Source organism: Haliotis asinina, chromosome 12 (genome assembly GCF_037392515.1).
Source record: "Haliotis asinina isolate JCU_RB_2024 chromosome 12, JCU_Hal_asi_v2, whole genome shotgun sequence".
Classification (NCBI taxonomy): Eukaryota; Metazoa; Mollusca; class Gastropoda; order Lepetellida; family Haliotidae; genus Haliotis; species Haliotis asinina.
The window spans coordinates 5,607,798-5,630,180 of record NC_090291.1 but is presented as its reverse complement, the minus strand read 5'-3'; the positions used below and the strand labels follow the sequence as shown (position 1 = coordinate 5,630,180).

Sequence of the window (22,383 nt, the reverse complement as noted above, 5' to 3'; positions counted from 1 at the left end):
AACAAGCCTGGAGCACAGCAACAGTATAAAGTGGACACTCTGTAGTCTTACTAACCTCAATTTATTACATGAAGAAACGGTGAAATGGAATCGATCACCAGGTGTAAAATTGTAAAATTATCACATACACAGGCTTAAAGCTAGTCTATGACTTATGTTTGTATACTCACCGAATTTAGAAACTTGGCATCAGCATTACTGATGATAATTATGACAGGTTAGAAATAGGCGTAATACTTTTAAGTTTCCTGTGCCATCAAATACGTAGAATGTGTGAAATGAATTAAGTGTAAGATTTGGACAAGAAGAGTGTAAAGTCTAACAAAAATCTGAGTCAGTGAGGCTTGAGAAGTATCTTAGTATCTTCCATACATGAAACTACAAATGGTTTGGTGCGTAGTGTTAACAATACGGGCATTTGACAGTTCGTCATTTTATGTATGAATTTTAGGTAAGCAAACATCTACACACACACGCGCGCGCGCGCGCGTGTGTGTGTGTGTGTGTGTATGAAAAGTTGATAGCTTGCACCCAAACATTTACTTATTTACTTGAGAATAAATATTTTGAAGCCGAATAAAACATTTTGAAACCGATTCAGTACATACTGTTAGGGTCAACAGTGAGTTCATCATGTTTCAATATGTTTATAACAAAATTAGAATGAAGGAAATGAAATCAATACAACTGTTCTTTGTATTTTCTGAATAGAATGTACATATCTGAAGTCATACATTTCGAACAATATAGCAGCCATCATTATTACACAACACTGTTTGAACGGTTCACGCGTGCAGCCTGTGCCTATGCAATACAGGTGTTTTACAGTGTGTCAATTTAATGTAGGGTGAGTATCAAAGTGAAATGTATCTAACACGTTCACTGCCTACTAGCACGATGACGATGCTAATAGACGAACGATCTTCCCAAAAATAAAAGTAAGTAAATGACTTGTGATGAATAGTGTTCCGTCTATATCATGGCGACCAAAGATCATCCCCAATACTTGAGGAACAGAACTGCCGAGCCAGCCTCTCTCTCCACTTGAGGACGACATTCGGAGGTGATCCTGCAGGTGCCCGTGATGTTGATGCTGTACAGCACGCAGGTTTGACGTGATGCGCACAGCTCGGCGCAGCTGCCGGAAGTTGCCGAACTGAGCTCGTCGACGTCGGGGTTACTCGGGGATATTGTTGTGTCGTTGGCTGCTCTTTCGAAAACCATCCCTAGATTTTCTGACTCAGGTCGTCGTGCATTGTTGCAGTTGTCAGTGGTCATCGTGTCAACGGGTTGTCTTGTTATGGTAGCTGTTCCTGGATCACCTGCCTTTGTTGTTGTGGTTGTCGTTGTAGCTGCTGAGGTAAATATAAATATATATTATTAATGAGCACCTTGTGTAATGGAATTCCAGGACTGGAATTTTATTGAATATCGGGAACCAACGGACAAATGTTACTGTCTCATACTTGATTAGATGGTTAGTTATTAAAACATATTGTGTTTTCTGGTCTGGTTTGTCTGATTTTATCATCACATTTAGACGTACCAAAAGGTGTGGTCTCAGTGAGAAAAAGAATGTACATCGTAGGCGTTTACCCGTTTAACACTGGGTCATTTTCTCACCTCTGAACAAGGAACAATATTCCACATGCTGGACTTAGACCCGAATCCGGAGCTGAAGTTACTATGTGTGTTGCTCAGCAATGAGTCTTAGTTAGTTATAATACCTGGTGTTATGGCTTCCACGGGACCATCTGTCCGAGCTGTAGGAATGACTGCTCCATGTTTTACGAGACGATCTGTCTGAGTTGTAGCGGCTGCAGGAACGGCTGCCACAGCTTCATCTGATGTCGCTAATGTATAACATAACCATAGTTAATTGATAACTAGTACAGTAGTGTAGTTGTTATTGTTGTTGAATAGTTGTAGTTGCTGTTGCAGTCTGGCACAGCGCCTGTTGCTTTATGGGATTTTCACACATGACTGGCTCATTAACTCCATACGGTTGGGCTTAGTGGATGGGTAGAACTCTTAATACTCCGGACATTTTCTCAACACTGACTAAAGAACATGAATCTACAAGCTAGACGTAGACCCTTGTCCGGAATTTCAGTTACTACATGTGCTGCTCGACAATGTGTCTTAGCTACAATACTTGGCTTTTCAGCGTCTATTAGGAGACCACCTAGCTGAGGTGTACACTATCCACTTTTGCAAATTGTTCAATGTTACACACATGATAGTTGGGATTACACTTTCGCAGTAAAGCTCAGATTCTCGGAGTAAGTGCCCTCTACTCTAAATGTGCAGTTTCGAAACTCGGATGGGACTCGAACCAAAAGGTACTAATTTCTAAGGGATGCCATTCATAAAACCGAATTGAAGTGGCTTCTTCCACTGTTAGATCCAGGAGGCTTTTGTTTCAAACAGGCAGTGGAATGTTTTCTTGACATGCTGATTGAACATACTTCTACACTACAATGTCCCTTCCCTGAACAGGTTCGGACAGTCCAACAACAAAGCTTTATGAGTGAGAGAGACATCAGAAGACAGTATATGACAGGCTAACCAGAAGCCAGTGGTTTCGCGATAGGTACATTCTTCTTGACGGGATCCTGGTTACAGTGTCAATGTCCAGATTTGTAGGGGAAGGGCGGGTTAGTTTAGCCGCTGGGTTAGGCACCCCCTCTTTTGACTTCATGAAATGGGTCATGTGACCTTTGATGTCACATGTAGTAGGCCTACATCTTCTGCAGTGGCCATGAACCACGTGGAGATAGTTTTCTCTCCACAGTCGTAAATTCAAATTTTACAGAGCAAAATGGATTTCCATTCATCAGGTATACTTCTTCTCTGAAGTTGTAGTATACAGATTGTTAAGACCCCCTCAGTAGTTATGTAAAGTACATTTATCTAGGTATATTCATGAAAGGTTTGAAACATCTAAACACAAGCATTCTTAAAGTGTGATAAAAATATCAATATGACTAAATGTGGGGTACTTTGAGCCAGACGAAGTGGGGCAAGTTGACCCATCTCCTGGTGGCTCAACTTACCCCACTGCAGACTTGAATGCTTAGTGATTCCCTGGCGATAAAGACTATCCATAAATGCTCAACTGACAGTAATGTTTTGTTCAGGATTATACTTTTGTTGATGTTAAAATATGGCGTTAGTTTTATTTTAGCTCTTAAGTAAAATATTCGGAAAGATCACTGTCCTACAAGAGATTCAGATTATCTCCCCTGGTAATAGACACACAGTTCACTGCAGAGCAAATAATTTCTTGAAATTGCAAAATCAAGAAACGTCTGGACGGCTCGAAGCGTATGCACCTCTACGCAGGTACCTGGTAAGTGTTCTGAGAGAAGTTATGATCGATCTACAGACCTGCGGAGCTAGGATCGGACTCTTCGTCCACCCACCTGGGACGAAGCAGGTGGGACATGTCGCCATTGACTTGGAATATACACCGTTTACACCTGCGTCCGATATGCCGCTCCGGATATCTGTGTACATCATATTGTTAACTGTACACTTAATGCTATCCACCATGACACTCAGATGCATAGATCATCATGTTAGCAATGGATTTAAGCTCATTGAGTCACATTCATTTGAACACAACTGTGTTTCCACCCGTGACGTCACAGACCTCTTTACCATGAGCAGTGGAGCGTATAATGTTTGTAGTGAACTGTTGTCTCGCAGTTCTATCACAGCAGCAAGTATGGTTAGACTCCAAATACTTCTATCTAACGACGTGGAAACCACTCCAGGCCCGACAGTTACCATGAGAGATATAACTTTAATGAAAAACGACCTTGCAGCCGAAATAAAAAAAATCAGACAATACATGAAAACAGAGCTGACGATCATTAAGAGTACACTAAGCAATCTCTCAGACAAATGTTCAACGCTAGAAAAGGCTATGTCGGATCTACGTAAGGGTATAGATAACGTCTCGTGTGAGCAAAGCGTGATATATAGTGATGTAAATGCGCTACATAGCAGCCTTCAGGACGTAGAGGAGAGATTACTAGTATATTCTCAAGGCACTGAGCTTGATAGGCTAGAAGCATATAGTCACAGGAACAATGTCGTGTTCTGTGGTTGTCATGAACGTGAAAACGAATCTTTTGAGGCTTGCAAGCAATATATTGCGGAACTATTAAACACGCATGTCAACACTAAGGGTTGGCAAGACAGTGATATTATACGTGCGCATCGTATTGGTAAGAACAACAAGAACCAAACAAGGCCACGCCCCCTCATCGCGAAATTTGCGTTATCTGACGACAAATCGAAACTTTAAGATACCGAGAACAGTTCAAATGTCTAACATTGGTGTTGCTAATGACTTAACGAAAAACAACGAGAGACACTGGCTGATCTAAAACGTAAAGGTTTGTATGGTTACTGTAAGAACGGCCACCTATTCACTAAGCCATCCCGCCCTGACAGGCGATCCTCACGCCCATCGAGGACACCCAGGGACACCCCCCCGTATTCCAGTCACATCCAAGGACACCGTCGGTGCACTTACGCCAACCTCTGGACAGACGTCGAGGTCACTTGAGGCCCCTACCGCCGATCTCTCCATTATAGTTCTATCTTTCGGAGAGAATTAAGATGCATGAACCACGCTCGTAACGCATGTTGTACTGTGGATAAAACTGTACGACCATTTTAAAGATTTGTTTAGCATATTCAAACATGTTGATGACACAACAGAGAAAGATTATAACTTTGATGACCATAAGCCTTTAAATGAGATTGATAATTGCATTCCTGAATCACTAATAACTGAAGATGAAATAAGTTCTTGTCTTAGCCATTTGAAAAATGGGAAGTCAGCCGGAATTGATGGAATTATTGTGGATTTTTTAAGTCGTCTGAACATATTATCATGCCATTTTTGAAAAAAAAAATTTTTTAGCCATATATTTGACATGGGCACCTTTCCCGTTACTTGGACAAAGGCAATAATCACCCCCCTACATAAAAAGTGTCATCGGACAAATCCAGATAATTACAGAGGAATCTCTTTAATGTGCATTTTAAGCAAGCTATATACTTCCATTTTAAATGTTCGTATCACGAAATGGGGAAATATATGGAATAAAATACCTGAGACACAGGCTGGTTTTAGACAAGGATATTCCACAACAGATCATATTTTTACTTTACATGGTATCATTGAAAAATGTCTCCTGAAGAAACGAAAAAAGTTACATGTTGCTTTCATTGATGTCAGAAAAGCCTTTGATTCGGTTGACCGATCCAAGCTATGACATTGTTTATTTACATCGGGATTATACGGGAAAATGTTTACTGCTGTTATGAGTATTTATAGCTCTGTAAAAGCTTGCGTTAGAAATGATAATGGATTTACTGACTTCTTTGACTCTCCGGTCAGTTTAAAGCAAAGGTGTGCCCTCAGCCCGCTATTGTTCTCTTTATTCATTAATGATTTATCAGATGAATTATCAAATTATGGTAAATATGGTATACAGTTATTCCCCGACCTATTAGAAATTATCTTACTTATGTCTGCAGATGACGTTGTTCTTGTGTCTGATACAATTCCTGGTTTACAAAACCAACTTAATATTTTGCATAATTTCTCTGAACACGCGGGCTTAAAAAAATAATTTAGGTAAGACTAATATTGTTGTTTTCAGGAGGGGAGGTCGCCAGGCGAGAAACGAAAAGTATTTTTTGAATGATGAGCCAATAACAACAGTTAATACTTATAAATATTTGGGTGTAATATTTTCTTCAACGTTTGAAATGGGAAATTGTGTTAATGATCTAGCTCTAAGAGGTACACGGGCTCTAATGGACGTATTTACTAACCTCAGTAAAACTGGAATTCTGGATCCGAGTGTGTTTTTAAAAATATTTGATACGACGATTCAACCAATAGTACTGTATGGGCCTGAAGTATGGGGGATGCTTAAATTTGATCAATTAGAAAAGGTCCACTTGATAGCCTGTAAAAGATTTTTAAATGTCACGCCACAAACCCCTACCGCTATTGTCTACGGTGAGTTTGGAAGGTGCCCTCTTGTCATTAATGCCTTCTGTACAACCTTGAAATATTAGTTAGAAATCACACGTATGAATGAGGATAGAATTAATTTCAAAAGTCTACAAAATACAAATGTCCGTTGAACACTGGGGATATAATATATATGCTTCATATGTAAGAAATATTCTTTTTTCACATGGGTTTGGTTATGTCTGGATTTGCCAGACGATCGGTGATAAAGTTTCTCTTATAAATTAATTCAAATCAGTGGCAACCAATATGTTTTTCCAGTCATGGACGTGTATATTAGATAACAGCTCACGATATTGTCTTTATAAAGAATTTAAAAGTCTTTAAGCCCCCGAGAAATATTTATCATGTATTGTCGACAGAAAACTTCGTAAAATAATAATTAGATTTAGATGTGGATTGCTAAGATTAAAGTACGATGAAGGTAGATGGCAAAATATATCTGTAACGGAACGCAACTGGTCATTTTGCAATCTAGGAGTGGACTTTTTACTTGTTTGTAATGTTTATGATGCTATTAGAGCAAGACATCTACCGTCTGTACATTGTCAAAAAACTGATCATCATAAATTAAAATCTCTATTAAATATTAATAATGAAACACTTCTAAGAAAAGAACGTACATATTTATACCAGGCATATCAACTGAGAAAATTAAAATTACCTGCCAATTCAACAAGATAAAAAAACGGCTCAACTAACCCGCCCTTCCACTAGTAGTCAGTGTTCCTAACATACTCACCCGTCTCTCGGCAGGTCATATCTGGTTTGTCAGGTCTGCCAGTGCGACGTTCTTAAATATAGAAAACTGTCGCTGCATTTATACTGTATACACTAATACTTGTTAATGGGTCGGAGAGTCCGACAAGAAAGTATTGAGAATGCTAACCACAGTAGAACAACATTTGTCAACCTCACCGGCTACCCCAAACACCTAGTAGAAAGCACTATAGCCTCAACTTTCCAGAAGCATGATGAACGCCTTCTTAAAACTGACTTTTCTCTTATCAGAATAAACATACCCTACCATGGCCAGATCAGTCACCACATTATTCGGCTCATAAAGAAAACAACCAGCATTACACTCTGATAAAACCCTGAAAACCACCCAGAGAGGAAATGGACAAATTTCCTCTACTAGCACTCCAGGTAGATCCAGGGAATGCATCTACAAACTTCAACGTGATTGTGGTTCCACACACATAGATGAAACATCCCGCCCTTTGGACACATGACTGAAGGAGTACAAAACATCAGTACAAAAATTGACCAAAAATCCGCTGTCTCAGGGCACATGATCAAAACCCCTTCTCACTCCATTGCCTGGCAAGAGTCAACCATAATGACCACTAATGTCCATAACGGGCGCAAGCACAAATTATTAAGTTCTTTCACAATAAGACTATTACATCCGCAGCTAAACAGGAACCAATCAGTGTACGTCCCCAGTTCCTGAGAAATCAGTTGGATCATTACTGGCTTCTACTCGCATCTGCTAACCAAAATTGTATAAACTGTTCCCTTGTGTAAATAATGTATCCATTGTCCCTACATCTCGCCCTGTCACCACATGCTTCTTATTCATTTACTATGTATACATGCAATACTGGTTCTTGTACAAATTAGTATATATACTCACTGATGTATCTTGTTTTGTATCAATTCACCCGACGAAGGGGCGAGAATAGCCCCGAAACGTTGTGACACACAATTAACATGAAGTTGTCATCTATACTATTTGCCTTTCAACTAAATACCAACTTCTATATGCCTCTCAAAAAACAAACAAACAAACAAACTTCCATTTTTTGGCAATTAATGCGTCCTGAGTAATCACCCGTGGTTATGGTCCTCATAGTCTAACAATTGGGAACTGGAACCAAACACCACAGCAACATGACACGGAATGTAACAAGATACTCATTCTAGTAATTGTTGAATTTAATTTCTTCGCCTCTATTCGTTCATTTGATTATTATCTCTGGTTCAACCCTTTCCAGTCTTTTGATGATTTCAGTTTTAGATGTTACCAGAGACGATATAAGTATATGGTCTCTGATATTACTTACCAAATCTGTAATTCGCACTTGTGTTCGTATCGTCAGCTCCCATCTTCACATAGTCGATATGCTTGAATTCGGGGTCACTGACCTGTTTCAACATGAAGGTTCCGACTGTGTCGCCCTTGCCCAATCTCACCGTTGCCTCATCCCAGGATATCCAAAACGGTGTCCACGTGGAATCATTGCAGGTGACAAGTGGTGTGTTCTCGAGACCACTGGTGCCCGTACCGTTATTGGTGCACAGACGACGCTCGGGATCACAATATTTCTTAATTCCAACTTCATACTTTTGCAAGCTGTCACGATCGATGAAGATCTCGTATTTGGGTAGGCTGAAGTTTTTGTCAGGGTACAGCTCCAGTCTGAAAGCTCCACAAAAGCCCACAGAGAATGTGAATGAACAGTGTCCCTTCATGTCTAGTCCATGTTCATCGGACCACACCAAATCTGTTCCAACGTCCGTGATGGTCACTGCAACAAGAATAATCTGAATTGTTATATGAAAGTGAAATATGTAGGTAAGCAATATTGTACCTGTGTGAAGGAGGGTGGCGTGGGAAGGACATGCCGGAGGGGGACGGGGCGTGGGAGGGGAAAGGGCAGGGACGACAGTCGGCAAGGGCTAAGAAACCGAGTGCATTGACCCGACTTGAGAAGAGGTGGTGTAGATGAGGTATAAAGCAAGTCTGTATTCTTTGTTATGTTGTCTTGCACTGAAAATTCTTGATCAGCAATGGCGGTTTGCTTATGCTGTATTCCATTTTGGATATTTATTATAGGACATTTTAAATGTTGAGGGTATAACGTTATGCATTAGCGCATAAATCCATTTCATATATACTTATGGCGTTCAGACAACATGCTGTATTTTCTTCGCTCACGCGTTTCGTAAATAAGACAAATTAAATGAAAGATCGTAGCAAAGTGTTTTTATTGGTGCACAATAAAAACGGAGACATTCCCTGGTTTGTAACGCATACAAAGGTTTTGGACACGATTTAGCAGTGTCTGTGTCCCAAACCCCTGAGGTGGTCGCAGTTATTGTTGAGAAGAGGTGGTGTAGATGAGGTATAAAGCAAGTCTGTATTCTTTGTTATGTTGTCTTGCACTGAAAATTCTTGATCAGCAATGGCGGTTTGCTTATGCTTTATGACTATCGCCTAAAAAGAAGATACAGTGAGGACCTAACTCACTCAACCCCCGCAGTTGCCACAACAATGGGAGTCTTAAGAACTGCCCGTCTAACTCACAGGTTTTCGCAACTTTGTGGGGAGGTTATTAGCGTTAAACAGAACGTTAAGAAGGTTAATACAAGTAAAATACGCTAGCATCAAATACCTTTAACATTGGAACGGCGTGAAAATGACGTCTCACAGCCCCACGTCACAACCGTGTGACAACGTACATGAGAGTCCATAGAATAACGTTGTAACAACGAAAGCATACCTTAGTGGCAACGCTGTGACAACGTGAAATTGTCAGATCGGTGGCAACCAAGAGTGACGTTCTTTATACTTATCTGTTATGTGTAAATTGTCACGACCCATATAGCGTGAGGCTGAGACTACCCAATTCCAAATGCGTAAGTCATGTTTTTATCTCGAACGAGAGATGGTAACGTACAACAATGTGCCATCATTCTATACTTTCTTGAGACTTTTTATGGACGTGTCCTGTTGCGTTTCACAAAGCTAACATTCGTATACTTTACAGACGAGTAGTACCTTGGACAATGCATAAGTTACATGGACCTTAACTAGATTTCACCAGACCTGGATGGCAATTTTAACAATAATTTTATTATAGTTTCGTGTAAAGAGCATTCAAGTCCCACGCACCTTGTGTACCGGATGTTGCATTTGTAGTGGCATCACTTCCTGTGGTCCAGGTTGTAGTTGCAGTTTGATTTGTAGCAGCTGCAGCAGTGGTTGTTTCCGTTGTTGTTGCTAAAGTTAATGATGAATGGTTATTGTCACACTGGACATGACGTAATACTCGGGGTCTCTTGGAAACATTAAAAATGCACTTGGAGATGCAAGCTCTAGTGAGTGAGTTAATGGTCACATGAGTAACATTTCAGCTATAGTCATAAGTTAGCCCTACATTCATAATATATACACATGAACACATGACTATACACTGACACGCGCACGCACGCACGCACACATACACACACTGTGTAAATGGTCTTGACTTCTATGTCAGAATTCAACCCTCTTTACACAAAACATAAAATGTTGACCACTAAGTCGACGCATGACGTCACTCAAGAAATTCCATTTTGGATATTTATTATGGGACATTTTAAATGTTGAGGGTATAACGTTATGCATTAGCGCATAAATCCATTTCATATACACTTATGGCGTTCAGACAACATGCTGTATTTTCTTCGCTCACGCGTTTCGGAAATATGACAAATTAAATGAAAGATCGTAGCAAAGTGTTTTTATTGGTGCACAATAACAACGGAGACATTCCCTGGGTTGTAACACATACAAAAGTTTTGGACACGATTTAACAGTGTCTGTGTCCCAAACCCCTGAGGTGGTCGCAGCTACATTAATACCAACGGGCAGGAAATGAAATATTCCATATTTGTGTGATTTTATTTTTACGCAGATCCAGGACCACGCACATTCACTTTTCAAACCTTGTCAAAATGTGCGCCTGAAAAACATTCGGTGTTAAGACGAGATTCTGCAACGTCATGTCGTTCGCTTCTTCAACAGGAACTGTTGACCTTTCCTGCAAGACAATGCTCGACCTCACGTTACACGTGTTTTCCAGGACTTCCTTCAACAAAACAATGTTCAGGTGTTACCATGCCGTTCTCAGTCACCCGATTTTTCCCACTGAACATCGACATGCATAGAATACACCTGATCGATGCCTGCGCGTAGACAGCACAATAACTGCACACAGCACTTCAGCAATGTTATCATACATTCCTCAAGATAGCAATCCCATTTTCCTATGGTCCCCGCTGTTAAGCTCTTATCAAGGCTCATGGAGGTGGCAACTTTACATTTTAATGGTGGCATTTTATTCTGACCACATGACTTTCATAGTCCTCTGTGGTTTTACCAAACACCTCCTGTATAATGTTTTGAAAAATCGGTAAGTCATTATTAAACTGTAACTGTCCATTAGTGCCATATTTAAAACTGATATATGCACTCGGTAAATAAACTAAATTCAGCTTGATTGTGTAGAAGAGACTGCTCTGGAGAGGTAGTGTTAGTTAAAAATGGAACATATCATAGTTTGTGGAGTACTGGTTATAATAAAGAGAGGTAATGAGTTCCATAGAGTGGGAAAGTGACTATGAAAGATCTTTCATCTAATTTTATCTGAGTGTCTAGTAGAGATTAGTACCTTTGATCGGTAGAATGCAGGTTGTAACTTGGCTTGTGAAATGAAAGTAGAGATTGAAGATACTGTGGGTACTGAGGTTCGTGAATGGCGTTGAAAAAGATGTTGAACAGCTTGAACCTTATCCGCTGACTGACTGACGACAAATGGAGACTCTGTAATTAAAGGAACTTCAGCAAATTTGAAGGAATTCCATCTCAAATGTAAACAAACGCAGCCAATCACGCAACAATTGCAGCCATTTCGGTATTTTAGCGGTAATAACAGAAACACATCGTCCCTATCGGAAGCAATGTCGGTCATACTAGAAACACGCTCGGCCATCTTCGGAAATTGTTCGGCTCCGTTCCGTGATTTGTCGGTCGCGAGCGGAAACCCACGCAGCAAAACATGGCGTCGTTGAAAAAAGCAGCCGTCTCGGTGAGTTTTGATTTTAGTTCCTACTATTTCATGTTTATACATATCCATCTTTGATCACCCGTGTAGAATGCGTTTAGGACGCTCTCTCCCCCCGTAGGGCTCCACCTCCTGTATGCAACATCGAAGTGTACGTTCACCCCTCCTTCTGTACTCTCTTACTCTTCCATCGCCCCTTGACAAACAGAATCTGCTTTCGTCGGAAAACACTACCCTCCGCCAGTCACGTAACTGCCAGCGCCGAACTTGATTGGCCCAAAGTGGTCGCAACTGGCGATGTCTATCCGTCAGCACTGTTCCCGGTATGGTCGACAGGCTCTGATACCACAGGCACGTAGTCGTCGTGCAACTGTCCTTCGGCTCACGGGTTGACCTAATGCCATTGCCGCTGTTGACGTCACCGTCATGAAGCGATTTCGCAGGTGCAAGATTTTCAGTTGCCGGCCTTCCTGCGCTGTTGTTACCCGTGGTCTTCCTGATCGGGTTCTGACGTCTGACCAGTATGCTGATACCGCTGGCGAAGGTTCCTGGTTGTGGCTACAGAGCATTCAAACGTTCTTTACCTGGCCTGTTGTGGTTCGGATCTGCAGCATACCAATAACTCTATCGCGTTGTGCTGGTGATAACCGTGGCATGTCTTATGTGTTTTTTCTGTTGCATCGTATGTCCTTCTGTCGTGTGCCACCTTATTTATACCTAGTTTGTACATCAACTTTCATGAACCCGCAATGCACGTGATTTTCAAAATTTCTCACACAAACCTTAACCAGCGTGCGTTTGTGAGCAGTCGTCTGCCAAGAACACACTGCCTGGTGTGTCACCTTCATTTCGAGTATATACGTTTGAAAACGTCCTGAGATTATTTCAGAGTGCATTTTATAAGGGAAAGATTCTTTTGTCCGTCAGTATATATTTTTTGTCTAATTGTTTTGCGATTAACACGCGTGCGGTTGCGACTAGACCCAGCGTGACTAAAATCAGCTCCCGATTTTGCTGCCCGAGTAATAGTGAGAAAGCATGGGTTTGTTCCTGAGGGGTTCGAGTCTTTTCTGGTGAGCAGTTAGCACTCGGCGTGTCCTGGAAATTCTTGAAAGTTCTTGCACCGTAAAATTTTGCGTGAGTCGATCGTTGATGAAATATATTCTCTGTTTTTTGTGTACTCGGCTTGCAAAGCCTGCGGTTTTTCTATGGTCATATTTTGCCGCTTTTGGTCTGCGTTTACTTCGATCAGATTCATCGTTCATAATTTTGAGAAAACATATTTGCTGCTGGAAAAGGCAAGGGCGTTGACTAAAGTCAAGCCAACCATCATCACATTCGTAGCCGATATTCTATATGTGTTTATACCTTCTGGTATGATTGCTTGTCCTCAGTGGTCATCGTCATCCCTTAATTCCCGATGAGCATACCCATGTCCCGCATGTTGAAATCGAGTTTCATCGTTGGATGTTTGAGACCACTTTTGTTAAACAAGTGTAGCCTACGGCTAGACTTACCGACATGATATGCATCGTTTAACGAATGTTTTTCCTTCCGACAATGCGTGTATAAAATAATGTTTTTGTTTATTTATAGCATAATGTGTGGATTTACTTCTAATTGTGGTTGTGTCCGCATCTGGTTTTGGTTGTTGTTGTTTATTACGGGAAATCATCGCAGCGACACGTACTGTTGCCAGGGCGACGGCTGCAGCAATCCAGAAGATAATCGTAATGGGTAATAATATTTCTTTTTTGTGCTTACCTAAACCACTTGTTCTGCTATCGGCTATTTTTTTAGGATTTTTGGTGACTCGTCTCCTCCTGCTGCTGTGCTTTCGTCATCTTCCCTCGTCGTTGATGACATCTTGTAGATTATTAGTATTATTATTTTCTTCTTTAAATTGACAGTGATTTGCTGTGATGATCACCACAGGTACCTGGTGCCAAAAACATACCGTGTCTGTGGTACAACAAGCCAATGGCGGCGCTCAAAGTGTGTCTGGTGAACACAGCGGGAATTTTGTAAATTTTGAATAGTATGGCTACCAAGTATTGTTTTGCTTTGCCGCTGACTACGAGCACCACACGTCTCTCTCTCTCTCTCTCTCTCTCTCTCTCTCGTCTCGCTTATATTATTCAACATCATTTGTTCGAGCCATTCATTGCACTCCATCTTATAATGTAACAAAGGATTTTTAAGTCAAACAAAATAAAATGCACGTGAAACACAGTGGGATGAAAGGCAGGCTATATTTTGCCCCTTTTATTGGCACCTTTGCGAAAGTTTTCCAAATAATCTCAGAAGTAGTTTGATAGTTGAGCCAAGTCACGAGGAATTCAAACTCGCAGTTCAATGCAGTGAGGCGCTTTGTCTGCAAGACAAGCCTTTACCCTTCCAGCTACCTGCGAGGGGTGGGTGGGTGGGGAATGAGGGGTGTGGCAGGTAGAAAAGTTATCAGTTTCTCTAGTCAACCGTGACTTTGCATGATTAATTTCCGTAGGACTTCGACAGTCAGTCAGATGATACTGGTTTTGCATAATCGATATTTGTAGGAATGCGACAACCAATCGGGTGTAAGCTCTATGTTTGTTTTGTATAATTAATGTTTGTAGCTTTGTTCCCACGGGTCTGAAAATAACCTGGCTGAGAAGACCGCCACTGAATAAATGATACACACAAGTAATAACACACAGACAATACCTGTAGGTGTTCTCAACTATGGTAGTGGTAAAGTGACTGCTTGCTGTGTCTAGCATACACTTCAGAGGCTGTAGTAAACAACTTTAGAATCGAAGTGCCAGTTCTACTTATCTTCTATGTACTAGGGGGCGCGGAGGCGCCAGCCGCGTAATGCAACGAGCTTGGAGGTGCCGGGATCACGCCCACCTGTGACTGGGTGTAATTAAATTCAACAACAAATACTATAGGCTTTCAACAATATTTCTTTAAACATAATCAAAAGAAATAATCAAATTCATCGAAGCAGGTATCTTTGTTACCTCCGATTAACAATTTCGGTGTAAGAATTCGGTAATGGCGTGACATGACTCAGGTGACTCATTTACATAAAATGACACGCCTACCAAACCATTAGATAATCAGCATAGAGCACCCCCAAACAGCTGTCAATCAACCAAGCTAACATCGGGTGGCGAATCAGAACGGAACAACACAACGTGACGCGTTCCGGTAACAGCAAAGTTTCAAGTTCAAACATTTGAATTATTACCAGCGAACTGGTTTGAAAAGTGAGAATTGGAAATGAAGGCCGACGACATGAAGTTAGTGGAACTGAGATTGTTAGTGGCAGCAGTCTTTGCGCAAGTGGAAAGAGGCTGTGATGTGACTGGGATTGCGATGCCATGAACTGATGTTCCATCGTGCGCATGCTCTTGTCGAGGCGTTACAACGTTATTAACGTTCACGGATAATTTTGAGTTGTTTGTTTATGTTAACCACAATGTAACACTTCAATGTATATCCAAAGTTCATTAGGGTACCTGACTGCAAGTGAATTCCCTCGCCGTGTAAAGGTATTCCCCGATATTCCTCAGGTCCGAAAGTAGTAGGCTTCGGTGGGCGTGGCTTAGCTTTTAAGATTCATTGGGAAATGAAATCAAAAGAACTGTTCCCAGATAACCAATCAGATTGCCAGAATTTTAATGAGCACAATAAACATTTAGTTATCTTTGTGTTCAGACTCTTTCAGTGTTGCCACACCCCCTGGTATACAGTACACGACCCTGTGCACTTGAAAGAATCCACGAATCCGTTGGTATATGACCAGATGGTGACCACATGAATACATGCAAACACATACGTGTGGGTACAGCAACGTGCAGTACACCTTTGACGAAGTACTGCGACTATGTGTCCCAGTCCACCCAGCAGTAAGTAGGTACCTCATATGGATGGAAAAGTCACATAAACTCGATGCACCTAGTAGGCAGCAGGCGTTGTATGATCCCCAGGAAGTAGAGATTGAAAATACGACGTGCAATTGTGATGGACATCCAGTGATGAAGGCAAACCAAAGCGCCTTTAAGCAGTTGAAAGAGTAATAATAATTATGATAATTTATCGGATGATTCTCTGGTGATGCATGTCAAGACTCAAGATGAAAGCAAGTTTGAGCATGCCAAGATTGTTCGACACAATCTGAAATGTGCTTCGTTGCGGGGCAGGACCAAATTCCTCGAAACTCTCAGGAGTCAGATTGCCAAACACGGTCACCCATACAAGGACTGTCCGAGCTCAACTGATTTGTGACCTGAGCTCTACGCACTAGCTAAAACCCATCGTGTCTGTTCCCGTAAGTCTTTCAACACCGAGTTGAATTTCTGAGTAAGCACCCAAATGCAGTGTTTCGTCTGTCAACCCAAGAAGGCCAGGTACAACAGCATGGTTCTCCTTTGCAAGATTTCCTTGTTGGAACTGCAGTCGTCCAGATGAACCTTGCCATAAAATGCGACTCAGCTTGTCGTAAGAGGCGATTAACGGGATCGGGTGGTCAGGCTCGCTGACTTGGTTGACACATGTCATCGGTTCCCAATTGCGCAGATCGATGCTCATGTTGTTGATTACTGGATTGTCTGGTCCAGACTCGATTATTTACAGACCGCCGCCATATAGCTGGAATATTGCTGAGTGCGGCGTAAACTAAACTCACTCACTCACTCACCCCAGATGAACCTGTTGAGGTAAGCGTGAAACCAGTGCTGCAGACGAATTCCCGGATCGACTTCGTGCACGTCCGGGTCCGTCATCACCCACGCTCTCTTCGTCTCCCCGTGTAGGTTGTGTTGCCATGCAAAGCAGGACAAATAATAACACATCCCAATAGTATCCCTCCAGCATGTCCAGCGTAAAAGCGGTCTTCCTGATCATGGAGTGCGGGCCACAGGGTAAATCAATAGATGGCTTGCACGAATCTTCCATTGTCTATATTGAGTTGCTCGTCCTAATTCACATACAAATTTATTTAATTTGCCCTCGGATGGTGATTTCCTTACTGTCAATGTCAACGCGTCCACTATCATGCAACTGATCCTCGTTCGTGGATCACACATCCAGCCACAGTGCGCACTTGGTGATCAGGCAATCCCTGATTTGGACGGAGGATATATCCAGCTCTTTGACAACATCCAGCGAGATCCTGTCTATGGCGTAAGTGCCAGCATCGCGGTTTTGAGTGCACACGACATTGTTGTAGTCATAGAACTTGAGATTGTATTTCAGTCTGTCACCCAACACGGCCTGGTAAAACAGCGCGTGTCCCTCAAGCAACTTGAAGCGGCATGCAAAATCAGATCCCATACGCTTCTATGATGGCTTTTTCAGATGTCAGGATCTTGTCGAGCTGGTCATGCTGGTACCCCATGCACAACCGAGTCACTTTACAGTTCAGTGTACATATGTCTTGATACGTATCGTTATCGTCTTCAGCAAAGCTTCTCCTGACGTCCCTGTGAGTCGATGATCAGCTCATTGTTCCTGCTTATTTTGATTGTGGTTTTCTTGATGATTGCATGACCGAGGTTCCGTACGAGTATGTGTTTGTCGCTGTTGGGTGTCAAAGCGATGTTAAATGCCAGTCGGATTGTGCCGGGGATGAATTGTGCCGGCGCTACAGTTAACCATGTCAACCTCATGCGAGATGAATGAAATTTCAAAGATTACCAATAACCTGAGCAGCACCGTCTCATGGATGTTGAGCCTGCACCGAAAACAGTCATGTGGCGCAGTCAAAACCTTTGGGTTTTTATCGTGGCCACAGCTATACCGCTAAGGAAGTTTTGTAACCAAATGAAGTACAAGCCACCACAACCACTATTTTGCAGTCGATGTGCTCTTCATTGTTTGCATGCACGTGAGCGGATTAGGCTGCTGTCGTCGTGGGTTTGCTACTTCCGGTGTCAAGGGTGGTGCCAGGAGGCCCCTTATCTGCTGCTGCATGAGTCCAATCATGTTTCTGATGTCCAGGTTCACGCCCAACTTTTGATCACCGGTAGCGAAGTTGTTGCACTCCACCAGTCTGTTCATCCTCAGTTGCATGTCGCTCGGAGCCATGTACAGTCGCATGCCGAAGACATAGTCTAGCGTGTATTCCAGCGTGCCATGAAGGCGCTTTATAGCTCTTGGCCCAGCATGGCCCACACATACATTGAACTGAATTGTTCAAGCAAAAAACAATTTCAAATTGTCCAGCAATAAACATTTTCCCCTTGGAACCTCCAAGCACAGTAGTTCTTGTTGTCGAAAGCCATGTAATCATCGTTCCACTCTCTTGTCACGACATACCGATACAATAACCCCCTTCTTTCATCAGCTCCTTGTTGGCTTCCGTGAGAAGCATGTTGTGAATGGTGGGAATGGTCAACCTGTGCTTCTGACCCGGCAAACGCGAATAGACTGTCCTCGCATTTATTTTAAATTCCCCACAAATAAGCCAGCCAATGATATGGATTGTTTACTGCCATATCCTGCGGAATCGGTGCGCCAATCTCTTTCATGATGCGTCAGATCTTCTAGTACATGTGGCAAGAGAACCTGGACCGACTTATCACTCGACGCGTGTCTTTCAAAGTCACGCTCCATCCCGTAGTCTCACACAGTGAAATTGAATTGATTCTGCCAGAACTGCATTAGGTTGTTAAGCCAAGCGTAGACCGTTGCCACGTTTGTTATGGAAAACCAGTCAGTTCTACACACGTTGATAAACCATGCTCTGAAATGTAAACCATTTTATGCATCGATCATGATGCGTGAAATCTAAAGCAGTATCACCTTACTAATACAACACTCCTGGTTTGTACATATTGAATCATTATTGTGTATGTATATATACTTTCAATATGTACGGGACGTTTTCGAGAATAGCGAGTCCGTTTAACACGCTATACAGTTGAGAACATACAGTTGACAGCATGTCGGGTCAGCTCAAATTCGTTTTCTGTGATTTCACCAACAGCCTGTTATGGTCGAATATCACTCTATCTAAAAGTAACAGCAGGCTATTCATCGATGGAAATCGCCCATATTATTCCCAAGGTTATTTCAGCGTTTGTATACTGAATGACAGTCTTAAACATTAAATGCTGACAAGAAACCCACTAGACTCAGAAGAACCTAGGCAGGAACAATCGGGTGACCATAAAACGAAATACAACCCCGAGACAGCGTCACTGTCATGGGTTCAAGATTACCAAGCAGAATACCACAGAGTGCTAGAGGAGATTCAAACCTAGTCTCCTGAAAGCACCTTCATGAGCAAAGACGAGAAAAAAGGGTCAAAGAACAAGGGAAACTACAGACCCATCAAGCTTTCTTCATGAAACCAAACAAATTATCATAGAAGATTAACAATAAATTGTTTCACAGACATCAACCTAATGTAGTCAGGGAGCTGTACATGAATAGCCAGCCGAGAAAGACGTGCTGAAACGAAAGACCAGCACCCCAGAGTTGTGGAGGCTTTATTTACTAAACTGCTTTCATGCAGCATTACAGAGTTTGTATCCTGACCAGTCCTGAAATGCTAGAAAGGTTATCTGAGGCTTGCAGTTGGTTGGTATCCCACGAGGGAGTAAGCTTGCGCATCTATCTATGCATTTGTTTCTCCCTTGTCAGGGTTGCGACCCCGCAGCGAACATTTTGCCGATATTTGCCGAACGTGTAGCTATCTGTTTATTTCAAGACAGACCTCATCTCTCTACTGATAACAAGCAGGGCAATACGTTGGACAGTAAGTCTGTTCCCCTTTTGTGTATACTGCTTAAGTGAGGGAAGCCCGCACGTTCAACACCTCCACCAAAAGGTACTTGATCCAGGGTGATCCGTTTGATGCATATATGATCTCTTGATGTGTATGCAATGTTTCTGGTCGAGCTCGACCTTCATACAAAACCTACTTGCAGTCTTTTCTGTCACACATCACGTAACTGTGTGAATTCCTGAAGGACTTGGGTTAAATCCCATCATACTGTATTGCATTAAATCCCTTGATGACAGTCAATTCCGATCGACCACTAGCACAAAATGCACCGCAAACCATTACACTGTCCACATCATACAGGTTACAATCACGAACACAGCTGCGATCTTCCCCACTCCCACTGGGGCGCATGGGTGGTCTAATAGAGACGTCGTCTTCATGTAACGTCACATGTGGTGCCCCAGGCCTCGGGCGATCTGCAACGGTACCTGTGCTGAAACAAATGACCACCACCCCACACGGGCCTTGAAGCTGTGTGTTGCCAGACGACTACATCCCACCCTCGTGTAACTCCTGCAGCAGATAATCCAGCATTAACCCCTATGACCAGGTCATGTTGCTAATATGTGGGTCGTATTTTGCCTGCTTGATCATTAAACGCGCAACAGTGGTGGGTTTCCAGTATGGAAAATCCCTTGTGCTTGCATTCCAAAGCACGTGCGATCGCCCAGGTGACCAAATGACTTGATTCACACACCTGTTCTTGTTCAACTTTAAGCGTCTTGTGGCTCTATTTTATGTTATATAATCCATGCCGGCAAATAACGATATCATGATATCAATATAAACCTTACAACCACACCCTTAGGGTCGCATCTTAGAATCAGCATAGATTGTTCTGTTGTCAAGTTCCAACCTAATTTCGCCACCGTAGAATAATTATCGCGAATGCATGATTCATATACTCTTTTCTTTCGTTGCATAAACAGTTTTATTCCTACGTCACAGACGAGAAATAGGTAGACACCGATGACATATTTGTAAACTCTACATATATGTCAGCACAATCGCCAGTGGATAAGGAGATGCTCCCTGGTATAGTCATCTACCTTCAGTTCCAGGTGATACTTAACCAGTTTATATACCGGATTGCGTTAATTTGAAATCCTGCGTTAGAGACGTATGTCAATTCTAATTCTCATTACTGTTATATATTAATTGGTTTTACCCTCCTTCCTCGACAGGTATTCGACATTTGTGTATGTTCCATGAATTTATAACTATTTTCAGTCACAATATCTCTGCAATAGTGCTGCTGTGAAACTTTAGCCAGTCTCAAAATCCATGTCATCTATGTTTATCCAAAAAGTAAATTTCGTTGGTAAATGTAAAAAGTCTGCAACTTACCCCCCAATGTGAGACGTGTGTACACGACCAGGATATATAAGTAAAGCAGAACCTTCATCGTTGGGGACATCTCGAAAAGGGATATTCTGAAAACTAACATTACTCAACGCAAGTCATCTTAGTCCCAACAATCGTGTTGGAATCGCCCTCTGTCAGAAAAGTCCACATCTAAAGCTCCCCCAACCCTGTCTCCGCCTCTCCATCGGTATAGTCAAGACTCCCCCAGATGCAATCAATACCAGTGGACTGTGCTCTGTTTTAGATGTCTCTTGGGTTACAGCATTGTTCGTTTTCAGTTGCGCTCTATAAGTATTCAGTGGCCTGTTTATGCCCCAGAGTGTTGGTCGTTTTCATTACAGTCTGTGTCTAATCGAGCCTTTGCTGAAGGCATCAGTGGTTATCATTAGAAGAAAGAATTATCGCACGTGATTTAATCCTCGTGGTACATAAAGAAACTTGTCCCTATTGTGTCTTGTGAGACGTTTTCTTAATTGATGTACATATAGAGTGGTCTTGATAATGTTCAAAGGTTTTCATTACTAATCTCTGTCAGAAGAGTAATACTATGGTGTTGATACAAAAACAGTGCTACCTTACAGAAAGATATTCCCCTAAGAGCACGTGCCAAGACGGGTGACTATACATTGTCAGTTTCAGAAATCGTGATGTAAAACGCTCCAACAAGTGTTTTAAGAGTCATGTCGACGTACTGTTTACCTCAAAAACACCTTGTCTCCCGTGATGTCGAATTAAGTTTGCATAAGCATGGCCGTAATAAAACACTTGGTCTTGAGGGACACACGACTCGTCACACCACCTTGATTTTCCTAAAGGTGTTTTGTTTCCTGTGTGGGCTATGTGTGTAAGTGTTGTTCTCACTTGCTACATATTTAGATGAGGCTTGTGATGTGGCATTGGAATTCTTTCCTACACCTGACCGCTCATATCTCACACAACCTAGATGCGTATTGCTGGTAGATAGGGCCCGTTTGGATCCCAAAGACATACCTCTTGTAATCGTCATCGTGTCTGCTAAATTAATTTGACATTCCATAGGCTAAATCTTATGTTGTGGAGTAGATGTTAGCAATATTGGATTTCAGGCGAAAGTTTGTTAGGCATAAATATAGCAAATAAATGTTTTGTTTTATGTTTTGTTTAGAATTGATAACATGCAAGCCATTGGTAATGATTAAATGAATATTTATGAAGACAAAAGTACGACAGACGTTAGTAAGTATATGTTTCTCATACCTGGATATCGTAAGAGGCGACTAGCGGTTCCCAATTGCGCAGATCGATGCTCATGTTATTGATCACTGGATTGTCTGGTCCAGACTCGCTTATTTACAGACCACCGC

The 22,383-nt window shown here is 42.0% G+C and overlaps 1 protein-coding gene across 1 annotated transcript; it reads right to left on the bottom strand.

The window, feature by feature from the left end:
• Positions 1 to 993: 993 nt before the first annotated feature.
• LOC137258691 (mucin-22-like) lies at positions 994 to 21,166 on the bottom strand. Its single transcript, XM_067796383.1, has 5 exons — positions 21,023 to 21,166; positions 9,966 to 10,073; positions 8,134 to 8,598; positions 1,728 to 1,853; positions 994 to 1,355 (listed from the first exon to the last, which is right to left on the bottom strand). Exons 1-5 carry the CDS (start codon positions 21,120 to 21,122, stop codon positions 994 to 996), a joined length of 1,161 nt encoding a protein of 386 aa, XP_067652484.1. The 5' UTR covers positions 21,123 to 21,166.
• Between the last annotated feature and the right edge of the window lie 1,217 nt (positions 21,167 to 22,383).